The sequence below is a fragment of the Myotis lucifugus genome, unplaced genomic scaffold (assembly GCF_000147115.1).
Source record: "Myotis lucifugus unplaced genomic scaffold, Myoluc2.0 scaffold_92, whole genome shotgun sequence".
Classification (NCBI taxonomy): domain Eukaryota; kingdom Metazoa; phylum Chordata; class Mammalia; order Chiroptera; family Vespertilionidae; genus Myotis; species Myotis lucifugus.
The window spans coordinates 3,138,432-3,158,135 of NW_005871140.1; the positions used below are offsets into that span (position 1 = coordinate 3,138,432).

Genomic DNA, 19,704 nt, shown 5'->3' on the forward strand with positions numbered 1-19,704 from the left:
CATCTGCAGGAGTTGGTGGAATGGGGTTGAAAGGACAAGATTTGCCTGATTCTCTTTGGGTACTTCCCAAAGACCAACTTCATTCTTTCTACTTTCTCCAAATCAATATCTTTTCGGGTCCAAGCAGCTCCAGCCTGATCTAAGAAGAATTACCGTTATCATCTCTGCTCCGACTCAAATTGTCCCCTAGAAGAATATTTGGACTATCAGAGTATCCTGTTTTAGGACAGCAAGTGGGAGATTAGAAGGTGGTTGGTAAATCTTTCCTTCCTATTTTGAAACCCTAGGTTGTTTTTGTTTTTTTGTTTTGTTTTGTTTTTATTTTTTACAGAGAGGAAGGGAGAGGGATAGAGAGTTAGAAACATCGATGAGAGAGAAACATCGATCAGCTGCCCCCCGCACACCCTCCACTGGGGATATGCCCACAACCAAGGCACATGCCCCCGACCGGAATCGAACCTGGGACCCCTCAGTCCTCAGGCTCTATCCACTGAGCCAAACTGGTCAGGGCTGTTTTGTTTTTTTAAAAATATATTTCTATTGATTTCAGAGAGGAAGGGAGAGGAAGAAAGATATAGAAACAATGATGAGAGTGAATTATTGATCAGCTGCCACCTGCATGCTCCCTATCAGGGAATCGAGCCTGCAACCTCAGGCTCGATTGGGAATCAAACCGTGACCTCCTGGTTCATAGATCTACGCTCAACCACTGAGCCACACCTGCCCGGTGAAACCCTAGTTTTAATAGTGCTACATTTTATTGGCTCATGTAGGTGTGTTGGAGAGGTTTGGGATAGGCTGTTTCTGTATTTCTCTAACTAGTTCACTTGTCAACCAATACAAATGGGAAAGGAGAGAAAAAAATGGCCCTTAAGTGGAGTTAGATAGCTTTGGTTCAAATTCTAGCCCTCTCATGTACTGGCTGTGCAACCTTGAAAAAGTTACTAAACTTCTTTAAGCCTCATTTGCTCCATTAGTAAAAGACAGCTATAGTAGTTCTTATCTAATAGGAATATTTTACAGATTAAGTGAGATTCCTCTGTAAAATATTTAAGCTCCTGGCACATAAAAATTAACAACATTGTTAAAATGGACCAAGCACTGCAAGCATTTCATGTCTACTCTCTCATTTAATTTTCATTTCTGAGAGACCCATTTCACTGATGAGGAAACTGACCCTGGAGACTAAGTTCCTTGCCCAAGATCAGATAATTGGTAAGTAGGACAGCTAAAATTCAAATCTAAATCTCTCTGGGTCTTTTACTACCTCACATGGCCTTCTGAGAGGATATCATCATGAAATAATAAGATATTAGATCTACAAAGTGAGTAGATAGGCTGGGCTGCCCAGCAAGCAGGCCAGGATTTCTCTGTTACATGCAGGCAAAGGCCTTAGGAATCAAGTCCTTTGACTCTCACACCAGGAGCGAGGATGGGTGATAACGTAGCCTGCTTGGATTTACAGAGTCCAGAAAAGTAGAGTCTTATCTTTTCACTTTGCTTTCTCAAACTGAATGGGATGAGGAGCATCAGATGCCCTGAGAGCGAAGGGCAGGAGGAGAAGGTAGGAACTGTGTCTCCAGTTCCACAATAGTGAAGACTTCCTCCAGTCACTTGTGAGGATTCCCTCCAGGAGCCCCACCTTATTCTCCCTGTTATTTAAAACAATAACAAAATATTCAGAAAGCTGAGAGTATGAGTTTTCTTCTTTATCTTCTTGCTTTATATATCTTTACTAGAGGCCCGGTGCACAAAAATTTGTGCACTTTGGGGGGTGGGGGGGTTCCTCAGCCCGGCCTATGCCCCCTCGCAGTCTGGGACCCCTCAGGGGATGACCACCTGCTTGCTTAGGCCCGCTCCCTGGGGGATTGGGCCTAAGCTGGCAATCAGACATTCTCTGGCAGCCCGGCAGCCCTCAGGAGATGTCCACTTGCCAGCAGGGAGCAGGCCTAAGCTGCAGTCTGACATCCTTAGTGATGCTGAGGAGGCGGGAGAGGCTCCCACCACCACCACTGTACTGGCAGCCATTAGCCTGGCTTGTGGCTGAGCAGAGATCCCCCTGTGGGAGTGCACTGACCACCAGGGGGCAGATCCTGCATTGAGCGTTTGCCCCCTGGTGGTCAGTGTGTGTCATAGTAACCAGTCATTCCCAGTCCTTCTGCTGTTAGGGTCAGTTTGCATATTACCCTTTTATTATATAGGATAGAGGCCTGGTGCATGGGTGGGGGTCGGCTGGTTTGCCCTGAAGGGTGTCCCGGATCAGAGTGGGGGTCCCGCTGGGGTGCCTGGCCAGCCTGGGTGAGGGGCTAATGGCTGTTTTCAGCTGGTCACACCCCCTTCAGGGTGGGGGTCCCCACTGGGGTCCCTGGCCAGCCTGGGTGAGGGGCTGATGGCTGTTTTCAGGCTGGCCACACCCTCTTTAGGGTGGGGGGTCCCCACTGGGTTGCCTGGCCAGTCTGGGTGAGGGGCTGAGGGCTGTCTTCAGGCTGGCCAAGCCCCCCGGCGATGGAAGCTCCCAGCCTCTTTTTTTTTTTCTTTTCTTTTTTTACTCTGGCATTTATTTACCTTCTATAATTGAAACTTTGTTGCCTTCAGTGGAGCTCAGAGCTGGCCGCAGCAGACAGGAAGCTTGGCTTCCTCCATCACTGGGGCAAACAAGCTTCCTGCTCGCTCCAGCTCCGTGGCTGCCGGCCGCCATCTTGGTTGGGTTAATTTGCATATCGTTGCTCTGATTGGCTGGTGGGCATGGCTTAAGGTGTAGTGAAGGTATGGTTGATTTGCATGTTTGTCTTTTATTAGATTAGATTTTTATATCTCTCTCATATTCTCTCCTCTCCTTATGGCCTTTCATGATGGCTACCCTTCACAAGGTTCTCTCTTCTTCCTGGTTATAGATAAAGTGATCCTATGATCATTTTCACTTTTGTACCATTTAAGCTGCCCTTTCTGACTGTTTCTTTCATATATTCATTTCAGAGAGGAAGGAAGGAGAGAGAGATAGAAACATCAATGATGAGAAAGAATCAATGATCAGCTGCCTCCTATATGCCCCCTACTGAGGATCAAGCCCATAACCCAGGCATGTGCCCTTGATTGGAATCGAACCTAGGACACTTTAGTCCTTAGGCCGACACTCTATCCACTGAGCCAAACCATCTAGGGATATTTCAACAAGCAAACTCTCTTCCCAACAAGTTAGGAGTTTCCTGAGAACAAGGAATGTCTTGCTCTTTAAAAAAAAAATCTCCTGCAGAATATCTAAGATTGGTTGATACATATGATATGAATAAAACAGGTATTTAAAATAATTAAATTCTTTTTTGCCTTCTTCTTAGCTTCTCATTCAACTCTCCTGTTTAACAAAGGAAAATAAGACTGAGAAAGGCAGTGCTTTGCTGAAGTTTTCCAGCTAGTTAATGGCAAATCTGAGATTAAAATCAATTCTTTTATTCTTAATCCAATGGTCTTTCCAATATTCCATGTTTCCACAACATTAGGTATCAACAAAAATATTCTGTATCAATTATTTTTAAATGGGCTGTTATGCTATTAGATCTTTCTTAGGCTTTGTAGATGGAAAAACTACCACCAATAACAACAAAGACTCTCAAAACTGTCTTGTGTGAATCCTATATAATAAAAGTGTAATATGCAAATCGACCGAATGGCTGAACAGCGGAACAACCATCCGGATGACCATCCGGGACCATGCTTGACACCCACTGGTGCCGGGCCAACCAAGGTGGGTGCAATGCGATTGGTCAGGGGCTGGCCATCGCCCCATGATCACCCTGCAGAGGGAGGCCCAGGCCACTGACCGATGGGCTGCAGCGGGTGGGCAGGGCCTCCCACTGCGAGGGAAGCCCGGGTCCCGGGTGCCAGAGGGAAGCTGGTGCCGGCAGCCGGGGGAAAGAAGGCCTACTCTTGCACGAATTTCGTGAATCAGCCCTCTAGTTATTAAATAACTAAAGGATAACATAAGTTCCCTTAAATTCAGTAAGACTGCCTCTTTAAATTCAACAAGACATATTTTGCAAAAAAGTTTAAGTGGTCAACCTTGAAAAGTTATCAAGTTCTGTGGGAATAATTTTTATTTTGGTAGGAACATCTTGATCAAAAGAAAATTACAACATTTCACAAATATGTTAGTGACATATAAAAATGGTTTTAAATTAGCTCACTACCCTACCCTCAATTCAAATATAAACCAAAGAAAAGTGCTGTAAAACTATGAAATATATTTCTTAAATGGGTATAATTTATATTTGCAAAGTTGATAGTTCAAAAGCTAGGGGAAATTGCCTTGAAATTTGGGGAAAATGTATTAATTACCATTGGTATCATGAACTCACACAGTTAATGTATTTCTATGTGTTAAAAATTCTAAAATTATTATATTAACAACTGTTTTCTTATATAGGTACATATGTATGTTGTGTTCTGTGTAACACATAATCATTCAGGCATGTGAATGGAAAATACCATTGCATTTAGGATAATAAGTACTTACCTCTCCAAAAGTTGATGATATTCAGTCTGCTTTGTTTTCGTTTTAGAATATTTAGTCACATACTTTTTCACATTCTCTTTCATCTCAGTGTCAACATTTCTGAAACAAATGATCCAAGATTTGATTGATATGTCAGTATGTATTGCCAGTTATATTCAACTTGTTTAAATATGTGAAAAAACCTTGAGGTTTTAATTTATAATAATTTGCTCTAAAATAATCTGCCTGTTTTTGAAAATATAGGGTTGCAAAAACTACCACAATTAAATATTAAACTTCATGAACATTTATACTATGAGTAACTTATATAAGAAAATGAATTTTCAATATTTTAATCCTCTTTATTAATGCTGATCTCTCAGAGATGTGAATTTTTCAAGTTTAAAGAAAATGCAGAGATGACATTTATTTTTCCTGGGATATTTTATTCATATGTTGTGTATGTTCATATGTTTATTAATATATGCTAGGCAATCAATCCAAACCTAAAAATTGTTAAACTGAAAAATAGATAATGATGATCACAGAAAAAGGATGTTTAATTGTAATATACATCTCTTCAAACTTCCAAGTTAGAAAATTATTTTGTGTATTTAAAAAATCTCTACATTCTATTAAATGAAAGAAATAGTGGTGAAATGTAGTTGTTCATTCATTAAAATAGTAATCAAATATAATTAACCATTAATTTATTTATTAATTTTATTAAGCACTGATTTAGGGGCTGTTGGCTTCCCTAAGCCATGTGGTGAATAAAGTGACTTAATAGTCAACTGATCAGGACACACTGTTCCATAGCCACACCATAGCAGTGAGAACATATATGGACGAATAGTGTGTTATCCTGGTTTTCTAGCTCCTGGATGGAGTCATAAACGGATAATCACAGAATGATAGGAGCTATGGGGGTGGAAAGCAAGGAAGTACATAGCTAACTCAGGGATGGGGAGGGAAGTGTGGAATTCAGAGCCAACACCTAGCGATGAAGTACAAACTCGTTCTCAGAAGACCTTCATTATTAAGGCAGATGGAAGGTGTTGGGGAATGGAGGGGGTTTAAAAGTGGAAAATTGGGGGGAATGTTGATAAGAGATGCAGCTAGAGAAATGAGCAGAGATAGGTCATAAAGGACATAAAAGCTATACTAAGGAGCTTGAGTGAGTCCAGGGATTATAACTTACTAATAACTTACTCATTGAAATTATCTAACATATAAAATTTTACTTTATAAAATCAAATTGAGCCTTTCCTTTTACAATTCTTTAAAATATCACTTAAATTTTTTTCTTTGTTTAACTTTGTTTATAGTTCTAAGAGATGAAATTCTCCTGTGACACAGAGATCACAATGATTTATATAAATCTGACAACCATCATCAAGACTATTTGCCAAGATTCTGTTACTAAGATAACCTTCAACTAAGTAATGAACAAATGCTACTTGATCTTTCTTTGGCTTTGCAGATGGAGGAATCAAAAAAACAAGAACAAACGCTCCTCAAACTGTCAAGAGTGAATTATTAAATAATAAAGGAGACCATGTGATTGAAGCAGAATTTGGTTAAAATGGATCTATATTTCATCTATACCCCGAGTTTGCTTTTAAAGACATGAAATAGCTCAACCCTCTTTCTTTTTATGAATAAGTTTCAGGATAATGCGAGCAATTTGCCCCGACATCTCATTTGCATTTATTTATTCTGACTTGGATACATTAAAAGTAGCACAGCAAGGCTTCCACCTTGCACAACTCTGGGGGGCCATTCACATCGAATACAATGAAAACAGTGGCCACTGGAGCTGGACAACACAGCCTCCCTGTAATGCCAGCCAAATCCCTTTCCATTGAATCTCTCTGTTACCAGGACTTACATACAGCTCTGGGGGGAAATGCTATTGATGATGCTGTAGAGAACTTTCTGAATCAGCCAAGATAAATTAAACATATTTAGTCGAGTTTTAGAGTCAAGTGTATGCTGGTGTATTTTAATTATTTGGGAATAATTAATTCATGCAGTGAACAAAGTGGACATTTGATTAACCAGGACACACTGGTCCATGAACAAGGACAGCAGAATTTCACAGACTCTCTCTAGAATAGCTGTCCAAGTGAACAAATCTCTCAAATTATGTTTGGGTTACCTTACTGAGTTATGCCACTTAAACGTTAATGAGAAAAGACCACATCTGTATACAATTTTGAGCCACAGTTAAAGATATAGAATAAGAAAGGAAGAAATGTAGGAAGAGACAAAAATTATTTAACTTTGCATGCTAAAAAAAAGTCATATCCTACTTTAAGGGCATTACCCTTACATTTTACATGGAGCAGAATGAGCTAATTATGAAATGTATGCGTCAAAGATTTCAATTTCAGGCTTGACTTTACTTTGAAGATTAATTTTTTACTTTATCATCTTTACAAGGCAGTTCAGTGGACAGCCGATCTGAATATTACTCATTGTTCAGCGATGTATGAAGTATATTTAATCAATGTGAAGAAAGTTATATTAAACTATTATCAGCAGCCTCAACTATTCTAAACATCTCAAAAGAAAGGTCAAGAGGTAATATCACTGCTAATCATATGAGAAACAATGTGTTTAACTCATTCTTTATATCAGAGCTTTGTGCTGACCTATGATTCCTTTTGTCAGAAAATATAAAGAAAATATAGCAGGCGATTTTTCTCCAATGCTGGAGAAATATTGGCTATTTGAGAAAATTTTATTCAAATCTCATAACATCAACTAAAGTGCAGATCAATGCTTTTCTATGATGAACTTTTAAAATGTTATTCCAAGTCAAGGATATAAAATTATATAAAGTTATATTTTGAGAACTATATTTATTTGTTAAATATGCCAAAGCTATAAATGTAAACATTTGTATACAGTGATTTTAATAAGGAATTGTAAAAATATATTTAAGCAATTTCAAATGAATTATTTCAAATTAATAAAACTAAAACAATTGTTAATTCAAAATAGGTATTGATATAAAATTTTTTTCCAGAACTATTCATTTCTAACTCATCATTTTATCCCATGCCTAGCCTAAATCAAGAGTTTAAATATTTCCTGACATAGAAACTAAATAAATCTGAACATCTATTTTCATCTCTAAATGTCAACATGGGAGCCCTTTTTAAAAATTAAACACAGAATTCTCTCAGAAAAACATCGGTCAGCAAGAAGACAAAAATCTGTAGAAATTAGAAAATGTACTTAATGAGAAAACTGAACAAGCTGTCCTTACTGCATTTTCCGCCCAGGTGATATGTCTGGACTCATTATAACAAGTGCTCTGTTTTTATTCTTGTCTCCATTCCGCAGAACTCTGAGTCTTACGGGCACATCGTGCTCTGGTGACTTACAGATGGGTTTCTTCATGGAAGGACTGTTTGGAATAAGCAGTCCTTCTATTGGCCAATCAAACTCCTTCAGAAAGAGAGGACAAAAAATTGATAATAAATAAGAGAGTTACTTTAAGTTATAAAAAAATGTAACACAATACTGATACTTTTAATCTTTTATTCAAGTCTAATTAGTGTTTTGTGTGAATAAAGAGGAAGGATAGTAATTTTTTAAGTGTATGTCGAATCTATGTTGTGTTACAACAAGGAAGATTTATTCCCTTTCAGAGAAACATCGTTCTAGTAAAATAGAACTGAATTAACTTGGAATGTTTTTGCTCATGTGTGAAATATCTTTAATATGAGGAAAGTTAGAATGTGTGAAAAGTGGTTTTACAACCTGAAATAATATTATCTTAAACTAGACCTTTTTGGCAAAGAAGAATATATTTGGGGAACACTCCAAAAAATAGCAAGATGATGAAATTTAAATTTCAGATGTTTCATTTGTAGAATTCAGTTAATTTGTATTTATTTATTCATATATACATTTATTTATTAATTCATGCATTATCCAAATATTGTTTACTATAGTCCAGTGCTTAGACACTGGAAATAACATGGAGAGTACTATGCTGAGTGAAATAAGCCAGTCAGAAAAAAAACAAGTATCACACGATCTCACTTATATGTGGAATCTAATGAACAAAATAAACTGATGAACAAAATAGATCCAGAGACATAGAAGCATGGAAGAGACTGGAATCTAATGGGGGGGGGGGAAAGAGATTAACCAAAGAACTTATATACATATATGCATAGCCCATGGACACAGACAATAGAGGGGTGAAGGCCTGGGGTGGGGTGGAGGTTGGGTGGAAGGGGAGTGGGGGAAAATAGGGGACATCTGTAATAACATCAATAAAAAATAAACTTAAAATATTAACATTAAATAACACTATAAACAAGATAGGATACTCTTCCCTGAGCAATTTCTAGTGGGTGCTCAGAAACTTAGCTAGAAATAAACTGGCAATTAAGTAGTGTAAGTATAATAGCAAGAGGGTATTATGAGGTGTGGTGGGACCACATGGAGAAGAACCGAACTCAGAAACGTCCTGTAACAGACCTGAAGCCTCAGCAGGAGTTAGTGCAGTAAAGGAGGGTAAGACGATGGGCAGTGTATGTATCAGGTTGAGGATTAACAGAACATGATGTTTGGGGAAATAAAAGGAAGTAAGGATGGCTCCCAGGTTTGTAGCTTAGGCGACTGGGTATTCCCACTCACAGAAATGGAGGTTTGCAGAGGAAGAGAAAATGAGGAAAGGGATGATCAGAGGTGATGTTAGACAAGGTCCAAGTCTTTTCTTTCTCTTTTTTCTATCTGAATAAACAACTGTCCTGGCAGCAATTAAATCCCTATTAATCTGCTGTAACCATCTTGTAAAATATCACAATTCCATATAAGTATGGGTCTGTTTCTGTGTGTTTTACTCTCTTCAATTTGTCAGTTTATCTATCCCAGTACAGTACCATGCTGCCTTGATTATATTTGGTAAGTCTTGATATTTGGGAGGGCAAATACCCCCACCTTGTTAATCTTCTTTGGAAATTGGTTCTTGTTGGCCTTTTGCTATTTGACGCACATTTAAGAATCAGTTTGGTTAGTCTTTAAAAGCCTGTTTGGGATATAAATACTTTGTAGCAGGTTAAGTAATTTCCTAAAGGGTTACAAATACCCAAAGAAGGGGCAAGTCATGCTGAGCAGGCAAAATACTCAGATAACCACTACAGAGGGGGCCCTAGTGTCCAGGCTGTTTCCCACTGACATGACCAAGATAAACACACCTGTGGGTTGGAGAGGTGTGCTGGCATGTCAGACCAATGCGGACCAAGGCATCTGGTCTTTAGTTTATGAAAGGGGAGATCATTTTTAAAAAGCCTGGACAAAAAGTAACAATTTACTAACATATTCCCTTGAAAAAAAATTGTTAGGATCTTGCAGTTATACTGAACAATCACATAGTTCAGAAAAATGTGTTGAAAATATATTATAAACAATATCTGAAAGTTGTGATTAAATATTCTGAAACAGCATCTAATTATAATGCCCTAATTTGTGAGATGAATAAGTAAATAACATTAATTGCATGCAATTAGGAGAAAAGCAGTATAAATAAATGTTAAAAACTCATGAGTAGAGTGTTTTTTCCTTTATATTTTTAATATAAATGTACATGTATTTATAATAGTGATATACAATGAGGCTAACTTATCACACTTGTAAGCAAGAAAAATTTGAGCTAATGAAGTTGTAATGTACTCCTGACCTTCACTGAGAACCTGTTGCCTGTATGGAATTTAAATGCAAAAGGGCAGACAACGTGTTTATTCAGATATGTGTCTATTATTATGAATGGAGCAACAAGGGGTCACTTTTCCTTACTCTTGTTACTGAGAAGAAACACAAAAGGTTATGACAAACTCATTGTATATTTTCATTTGAAGCTGTTCTTTGTACCAAGGTTATACTTAGCATGTGGAATGGTGGAGGAGTGGCGTTGCATAACTTTTCAAGAAATAAGTTCAGGATTGACCTGTAATTCTTCTACAACAAAGATATTAAGCAATTCTGAGAAAATCAACATTTTAGACATGAAGTCAGGGTTGGATAGGTGGGAGAGAGGAAAACAGTCTTCTTATTAAAACCTGTCACATTGAAGCCTTGGTATAAAGTCATTAATATTTCCTCCTCTCTTTTTTTCTGAACCATGGAAGGGAAAGGCAAGAGAAACAGGTTCTTTCTTAAAATGAGTCCGTGAGAAGTCAGTTCATAGAGTTAGGATCTAGAACTAAGATTTTTTTTCAATATCCACTCATGCTATCATTCTGATGAACTTATCAGAAGTGTGCCGTCTCCGCTACTAGTTATTTGTAGGTCCTTTCACTTCCTACACTTGTCTCAGGGCAAGTGGTAACCATGCCAACATTGGTTTCAGCTCCACTGTGGCATCGCTGACTTCAGATGGCATCCTTTGCTTTCCAGCCAGATGAAGGAAGCCCGAGGCCTTCTCTTTTTAATATAAGATATTACAGAAACCCAATCAAAAGATTATTATGGGTTTCAAAACTTTCCAAATGTATGCTGTATCACTGGTAGTTCTTTCTTTCAGCTACTGTAAACCTTGATCTAGTGTTTAGGGAACTTTTACTTGGTACTTCATAGAAATAGAGAAATATAGTGTCAGGATAAGAAGGACAACAAGAAAACATGGATTAACCGGACTGGGGTGCTATTTCCTCGCCCTCTGTTGGAATGCTCATGTATCCATTCATTGTTTAGTGGTTCTCTCTCTGTTCATACTACTGCAAGGCACAGCTGCATTGTCAGGAGGCCTTGCTGGGCCATGGTGCTTCCTTACACGGGCAGTTCTGCCTTTTCTTTTTCATCTCTCATAACCAAAGGCCTCTTTGAATTCAGCTCTTAACCAATGACCTAAATTCTTAGTCAAATTGGCCTTCCTTCATCTATTTACTATTAATAAACAAATAGATTCTTTAATTTTCTCTCTTGGGCCTTTTCACATATCCTTTCTTGCCCTTCATAATTAGAGTTAATTATCATAATCTTTTAACAGATTAATCAAATGTGTGCTTTCAACTTTCTTTTTTTTTAACATGTGCCCCTCATAATGATTTCATTCTGGAATCTGAATATACATTGCTCCTTTCCTTTAAATGGTTAGAAGTAGAACTTCTCAATTTATAACATTTCCCCCAAAAGGTGAGAAAATAACTTGAGTTCCTGGAAATTATTCCAGTGAACTTCATCACAGACTAAATCAAAATAATTCATTAATCTTGTTTTTAGGGAGTTTGGGCATATTTTAAAAATACTGGTACCTAAGACATACAACATGCCATTCACTCAGAAAACAGTATCATTTGCCTTTTAGGATGATTAATAGTTAACCAAGAAGAGCATGAAATCAGTTCTCAGACCAGCTGTCACCACTGAGAGGTAAACAGTTTGGCATTAATGTAGTCTGAGTCTCCACAAAAATAATTCCTGTTGTCCATACTTCCCTTGGTTTTTATTCTATTTTAAAAGTTCTTATCCAAGAATGAACAGAACTTGAGTCTCACTCAGGATAGTGTTTCTTGGATGGTTTTCTTAGATTCCGTATTTGGACTTAATTTTCAGGCTCATTCAATCAGCCTGGCTAGCTTCCCTCATACTGACCTTATAACTGAATGAACAAATAGCCTTGTTTCTGGGACACCAAACTTTTTATTTGAGTTTCTTCTTTCTTCCTTCTTTGGCTTCTATTCACCAACTCTGCCTTCTTCCTTTCCAATTCCTTCCCTTGTGGCACCTAGCCTATATTGTTTAAACTGTAAGCTCCATGAGGGTAGAGGCCATGTCTACCTCCTTCCTTACTCTACCTGCATTGCCTACATATCTAATAAATAATGATTAGATAAGTAGTAAAGTTGGAATATTAAACCTACAATAAAATTAATACATATGCCTACAGTGACCAAAGTGTTCTGAATCCCATAATATGTCACATTTCTAATTGCAGTTTACTTAAATGTAAAGTCTTTTCCAAGCAAAATATTTATTGTATTTAATAATACACTAATAAAAGTATCTTTTTGCTTCACAAATAGATTATGTGGCAACAGAATTGAAGAAAATGTGGTTCAGATAAGGTAGATCCAGATTTTAAGTGAAATGGATCACATTTAATTTGAATGAAAACTGAGTTCCCTGCTTGATAAGTATTTTCCTCTCTTTCTCAAATATTTCAAGAGATAACAGGACTCTTAGGCTGAGTCATTTTGCAACACATGGTCAATTTTTCTCACTTTAGCTGATTTAGTGCCTTAATCCTTTCCCTTCGGTTTACAAGTGAGGGCCAACTTCTTATTCACTCTGCCCAAAAGCTGTTGTTCTCTTTGAATGGCCAGAGAACTTAGGAGTCCATTTTCAACCTTCAGATCATATAACTGTCAAATCCCAGACTATTGGCAAAAGTTTTATTTTTAAAAAAGTAAATGTTAAAAGGAACCTGGTTAACTTAGCTTTCCTAATATAATTACCACTCATTGTTTAAGTTCATTAAGTAACTAAATTACTTACTTGTATACTGAAATATATAAGCACAATATCTGTTACCTTTGCAGTCATTATCATGTTCTCTCTTCCCCTATATGAGAAAGCACACTACTTCTGAGGCACCGCTGACCTCCCCCCATCCCACTGAGTGGGTGGGAAACTTGATAGTCCAATTAGAGGTGTCCCAGTTTCTGCCAAGTTGGAAAAGTCTCTTTTGCTCGTTTGTTTTTTAGCTCTGTACTTTTGGATACATATTCAATCAAATTGAACATGCAAACTTCTTACCAGAACTGTTGCTTCCTTTCAACGATCTATCTCTCCTTTTCCCTTCCTCACTGTGGTTTCTGGGTATAGATGAAAGTTCAATAAACTGTATACCATTGAGTAAAGGGGTTCATGGTCTATATGTGGGTAGTTGTTCTGGATCCTTGGAGGCCCCTAATGATGTGCCTCTTCAGCCACTGGGCAACCTACTGGCACCTGCTCACCACCAGTGAGGAGCAAGTTATCCTGTTATCCTCCCTGTTTCCTGGGTTTTAGCCTCTGCCCTTCCTGAACCTCTGAAGAAAAATGTATAATTAGCACAATTCTTTTTTCTTCTTTGGTCTAATGCTGGGTCCCTTGGTTTCGCTGTGCTACCCTTCCACCTGGCCTCCACCCTGGCTTTCACTATTGCTCCAAACCCTGAATCTTAGACACATAATTCACCTAGCCCCTTGCTCAGGCTACCCAACCCACAGCTTCTGGCATTTTGAAGAATTTCCTTCTCTTTCAACAAAACTCAGCTTTCTAGACTGTTGCTTCACTGCAGTCCAAATATGTGGGCATCTTTGGGGCCCTAAGCAACTCTTCTTGGTTTCAGATCCCATCAGTCCTTCCCTAAAAACTGACACTCATTGATTAAATAGAAAATTGTAATTTCAGGGCAAAGAAAGAAAACTTGGTTGAAACCAGAAAATATGACAGCAACTAAGAAAAATCAGGATAGAATACTTTAGAAAATATTTTAGAACATAACATTGATCTAGCGATAAAGCAAGACACACTAGAGACCCAGAGAGGTAAACAGAGTGCTGAAACTGGATTTTATCTTGAGGGAATTTTCCAAACTCCAGTGAACTTCCACTTCCATGATCTCGCAGGGGAAGGGCACAGGAGAGGATTTCCAGGGCGCGTGAAGGGTGGAAAGTCTAATAGGAGACCCTCATGCATATTATGGTGAAACTAAGTATTGAAGAAAAGGGAAGGTTTTAAAAGCTGTCGGGAATAATATTTAGAGTGATAGCTGACTCCTCAATAACAACAAAGGGAGGTAGAAGTCAGTGGTGATATCTTCAGTTTGCTAAGTGGAGAAATCTTTCATGGATGAGGGCAAAATAAAGACATTTTCAGATAAGAAGAAACGAAGTTTGCTACAATAACTAAAAGAAGGATATGCTAAGTAAAAGGAAAGTAACCAAGGTTGGAAGGACTAAGATGTAAGAGGAATTTATAAGGAGAAAGAAAAAACTTTGGGGTAAATCTAAGTAAGTATTATCTGCATACAATAATGTTAATGTCTTATAGAAAATTTTAAGAATATAAAATTAAAATACATGACAATAATAGCATATAAGTTATAAATCAAATCACTGATGTTAAAATATCATAATGTTCTCAATTATTTGAGAGAAAAGTAGATATATTTGTTAAGTTTAGATTTTGAACATTTATATAGGCAAGTTAAAATGCTCATAGTAATAAAAATAAAGAATGGAAATAGATGATATAATTTCCAAACTAGTAGATGAGAAAAATATAAGAAGAAAACTCAATCAAAAAATAAGAATGGAGAAAAAATAACACAGAAAAAAACAAAACAAATAATAATCTAAATATATCCGTCATTGCAATAAATAAAAAGGGTCGGCCCAGCTGGAGTGGCTCAGTGGTTGAGTGTCGACCTATGAACTAGGTGGTCATGGTTTGATTCCCAGACAGGGCACATACCTGGGTTGCGGGCTCAGGGGTGTGCAGGAAGCAGCCAATCAATGATTCTCTCTCATCATTGATGTTTCTAGCTCTCTCTCCCTCTCCCTGCCTCTCTGAAATCAATAAAAATATTTAATAATAATAATAATAATAATAATAATAATAATAACCAAGTCCTTATGTAGAGATAAAGACTGTCAGGTCATTTAAAAAATGAAGTATATGCTGATTATTAGAGACCCCCTAAATATAAAAATATACAAATAAGATATACTAGGCAAATAAAAAAACTGAAATATTTCTATTAGTATTAGAAAACTGAGACTTTCACTAGGGCTCAAGAGAGTTTACCTGATGATAAAATAGCAATTCTCCATAGAGATACAATATTTCTGAACATGTGTGTTTCTAAGAACTAAATATCAGAATATATAAAGTAAAATTTAACAGAATACAAGAAAACATAGATAAATTCATCTCCATAATGGATAATTTAAATGCAAATTACCAATTAATAGAACAACAGAATGAATTGATCTTTTGCACCGAACAACTACGAATTCGAAAACTTGCATGGTAATTGTTATAACATTGACTGGGCCCTAAAACTTAAGTCTCAACAAACACATCTTCTACTACAATACAACCTCGTTAAGTTGGCCGCTGGGAAGGACTGGCCACATGTAGGTAAGCTTATTCCAGAGAGGATTTTCGACTCTGGAATGTTTCCACTGGCCTGGCTTACTGGTCCCTGCATGTTTTATGGCCCACCTAAAACAAAATAAAAGACAAGAGTTATATAGCAAGGTTACCAACTACAACTTCAAAATATTTATTGAGGACTATTATGAAATAGGTGAACAATTAAAGACCCAAATCTGAGACTGTACAAGAGACACAAATAAAAGTAATCCTATCTAATAATAGAGAAACATGGTAATTAACCATAACTTCGCTACCCTTCCCATTGGCTAATCAGCGAGATATGCAAATTAACTGCCAACAAAGATGGCGGCCGGCAGCCACGCAGCTGAAGCGAACATGAGGCTTGCTTGCTCCAGTGATGGAGGAAGCCAAGGTTCCCCACCTGCCACAGCCCAGCTCTGAGCTCCAGATGCAACAATGTTGCAATTATAGAAGCTAAACAAACCCAGATACCTGCTTTCAGCTGCCAGTGGGCTCAGAGCTTAGAGCGCCAGTGATGGCAACAGAGTTTCAATTATAGAAGCTAAACAAACCCAGATACCTGCTTTCAGTCAGCCACAGCCTCAGAGCTGGAGCCAGCTCTCAGCTCCAGTGACAGCTATAGAAGGTGAATAAATCCCAGAATAAAAAAAAAAGAAAAACAAAAGAGGCTGGGAGCTTCAGTCACCCGCCAGCCTGAAAATGGCCCTCAGCCCCTCACCCCAGTGGGGACCCCCACCCTGAAGGGGGTGTGACCAGCTGCAAACAGCCATCATCCCCTCACCCAGGCTGGCCAGGCACCCAAGCGGGACACCCACCCTGATCCGGGACACCCTCCAGGGCAAACCAGCCAGCCCCCACCCATGCACCAGGCCTCTATCCTATATAGTAAAAGGGTAATATGCAAACTGACACTAACAGCAGAAAGACTGGGAGTGACTGGTCACTATGACACACACTGACCACCAGGGGGCAGACGCTCAATGCAGGAGCTGCCCTCTGGTGGTCAGTGTGCTCTCACAGTGGGGAGCTCTGCTCAGCCACAAGCCAGGCTGATGGCTGCCAGTACAGTGGTGGTGGTGGTGGGAGCCTCTCCTGCCTCCTCAGCAGCACTAAGGATGTCCGACTGCAGCTTAGGTCTGCTCCCTGCTGGCAAGTGGACATCCCCCGAGGGCTGCCAGGCTGCCAGAGGGATGTCTGATTGCCATCTTAGGCCCAATTCCTCGGGGAGCAGGCCTAAGCCAGCAAGTGGTCATCCCCCGAGGGATCCCAGACTGCCAGAGGGCACAGGCCGGGCTGAGGAACCCCCTACCCCCGAGTGCACAAATTTTCGTGCACCGGGCCTCTAGTATTAAAATAAAAAAGTAAATGTTTAAAAATCAGGAAAAATTGGCAGTCATAACTGACATTCGAATTTGAGACAAAGGCAAATTAGAATAACAAAATCATTTTATAAAAATGATGTCATAAATAACAATACTAACATAGAAAAAATCAAGCAAAACTTTTTAGACATTCAAAAAGAAACCAAGATAGACAACATATTACAATCTACTATACAAATATTTTTAAAGTGACAAATAAAGATATAAAATATCTGATTGTTATAACTAATAAATGTATAACTATTTTTACATAAATTGTAATCTATAAAAGAAAATATGTCTTTCTTAACAATTCTTAGAACATTTGTAATATTTGCCACTAACAAAGTAAATTTTAATGCAGTTTTAAAATGAAAATTGAATAAGCCACTCTTTGTGGCAAATGATAGAATAAAATTAGATGTAAAGAAAAATACAAATTTTAATCACCAGATAATTTTTAAAAAACATTCTCCCTCTAAGAATACTATTATATCAGATAGGAAAAAAAATCACAATCATCAATACCTATTTAGAAGCAACAAAAATAACAGTCATGAAAACTTAAAAGATACATCTAGAATTATAGTCAAAGTTTAATTCATAATGTTAAATGCATATTTATTAAGAACTAGAGAAGGGAAATTAATAAAGCATTTAATTGGCTTTATTTTAAATCTATATAATTATCCCATGGAAAAGAGATGAAAGGAAATAATATTTAAATAGAAATAAATCATTTAGAAAATAGGACTGCAGAAAACTGATATAGAAATGTTGAAATAAATAAAATAGAAAATCTTTTGCATATAAGTCTAGATGAAAAAAATATAATACAAACCAAATAGAAAAATTGAGCTAATCTCTGATAAATGAATATTTAAAAAAACACACCTCATACATTTTAAATATAAAACAGAAAACATGTCCTTGTTCACATAACTTTATAGGTCATGAAACAGATTACTTTCATGCTATATAAAATATTCTAGAGCATAAAAATACAAAAACCTAGCTAATTCATTTCATGAATGGGGAGATAGGCTTCACTATAAAGCCAGTTACTGGTAATTTAAGAAGTGGCACAGCAATCTTATTTAAAATTAAAGATGTAAAATTTCTAAATCAATGTTAGCCAATAAAATTTAACATTATGTGAAGACAATAATCACTATAGTTCAGACATAAAATGATGGACATTTATTAATGTAATAAATCACTGAGCAATGGATGAGAATATAGGAGCAGTCCATCACCCATAATTCCCTACATGATGGGCTTGAAAGTTTTCTGAGCTGGCTCAGCCTCATCAGAACCACCTGCAGTGTTCAATCTCATGTTCAAGGGCCCAGGTTTCCCATAAGCTTGCTGAAAATTCTGGAGGCCTGTACACCAAGAGCTGGTGGTGGCAGGAAAGACCTGCTCTTTAACAACATATAGACCCTGACTCCTACGACTGTAAAGCTATCTGTGTTCTGACTAAGGCCAACACTTCTGCTTGTGCCTTGATCCCTGTCCTCTCTCATTTAGAAGTATTACATTTCCTACTCTTCATTTGTATAATGTCTGATAGCTTTATATTTTAAAAACAAACCAAACAAAAACCCCGTTCTCTATATCCCACCTCTACCTCCAGTTATTGCCTTATTTCTTTGTGTCCCTTTACAGTAAATTCTTTAAAAGACTCATCTCCTTTCCTTTTCCTCCCTTTTTCCCATAAACCAATTTGAGTTAGATTTTCATCTCTGAAACTCCAGTGAAACTGAGCCATCAGGTTTTCACATTACCAACATCAAAGGTCATTTCTCCAGACTGAACTAACAGCAGTGTGATCATCCCCTCTTTCTTAAAATACTTTCTTGACTTCTTTGAAACCAGTGTCCTGGTTTTCTCCCACATGAGTAGACAAAATTATTAGTCTTCTCTTGTGTGCCAGAGAGTCTGACATAAATGCTATGAAAATCCAGAGCCTGCCACATCAATTGAGTTTTTGGATGTCTATTGGTCTGATGCATATAGAGATTACTATAAGGCAAAGGACAGGCTGTTGATGAAAAGACTCATCCTCTGGTGGCAGTGCCTGTGTAACTTCCACCCATCAGGGTGTCTTTAAAAGGAACGAGTCAAGTTCAACTTGCACTGTTAATAAACACTCACATAGAGCAAAGGCCATTAGACTGCAGAGTTCCAGCACAGCGTGAGCTTTTATGTAAAAGCAATAGACCTCTTAATATTCTGTTTTATAAATGAAGAGCTGACAGACCCTTAACTGTAATGGCACCAGCAGACCCAGCTATAATGACTGTACATGTGCATAACATAAATTAGGACTTTACAGATCAGTAAGGACTCTGGGAATCTTAATTCCTGAAAACCAGCACTAGGTGGAGACAGTGATTCATGCAATGCTTACCCCTTGAGAACTTATTTCTATTTAATAATTTCCATTCTTCTCTTCAGTGCAGAAAATGGTGCTGTTAAACAACTGATATTTTTAATAGAAACATCTTATAAAACAAAATATTTCATGTTTTAGAAGAACCTACTTGGTAGCCAAATAAGGTTCAAAAGCAAGTTTATTTATAAACCCTGCTTTACCATTAAAGGTAACATCCTATTTATAATACTTCATGAGTATCTACCCCCCTGGAAAGGAGTATAAAGTTAAAAACATCCTTCAAAATATATCTAAACCTAAAA

The 19,704-nt window shown here is 37.7% G+C and overlaps 1 protein-coding gene across 1 annotated transcript in view; it reads right to left on the reverse strand.

Moving 5' to 3' along the window:
• LOC102426399 overlaps window positions 1-19,704 on the reverse strand; it is a 183,442-nt gene that overhangs the window by 45,557 nt on the left and 118,181 nt on the right. Inside the window, exons 13-14 of the mRNA XM_023756395.1 lie at window positions 15,604-15,727; window positions 7,767-7,948 (exon numbers count right to left, since the gene is read on the reverse strand). Coding sequence (XP_023612163.1) covers window positions 7,767-7,948; window positions 15,604-15,727 — 306 coding nt within the window. The remainder of the gene's footprint in view (window positions 1-7,766; window positions 7,949-15,603; window positions 15,728-19,704) is intronic.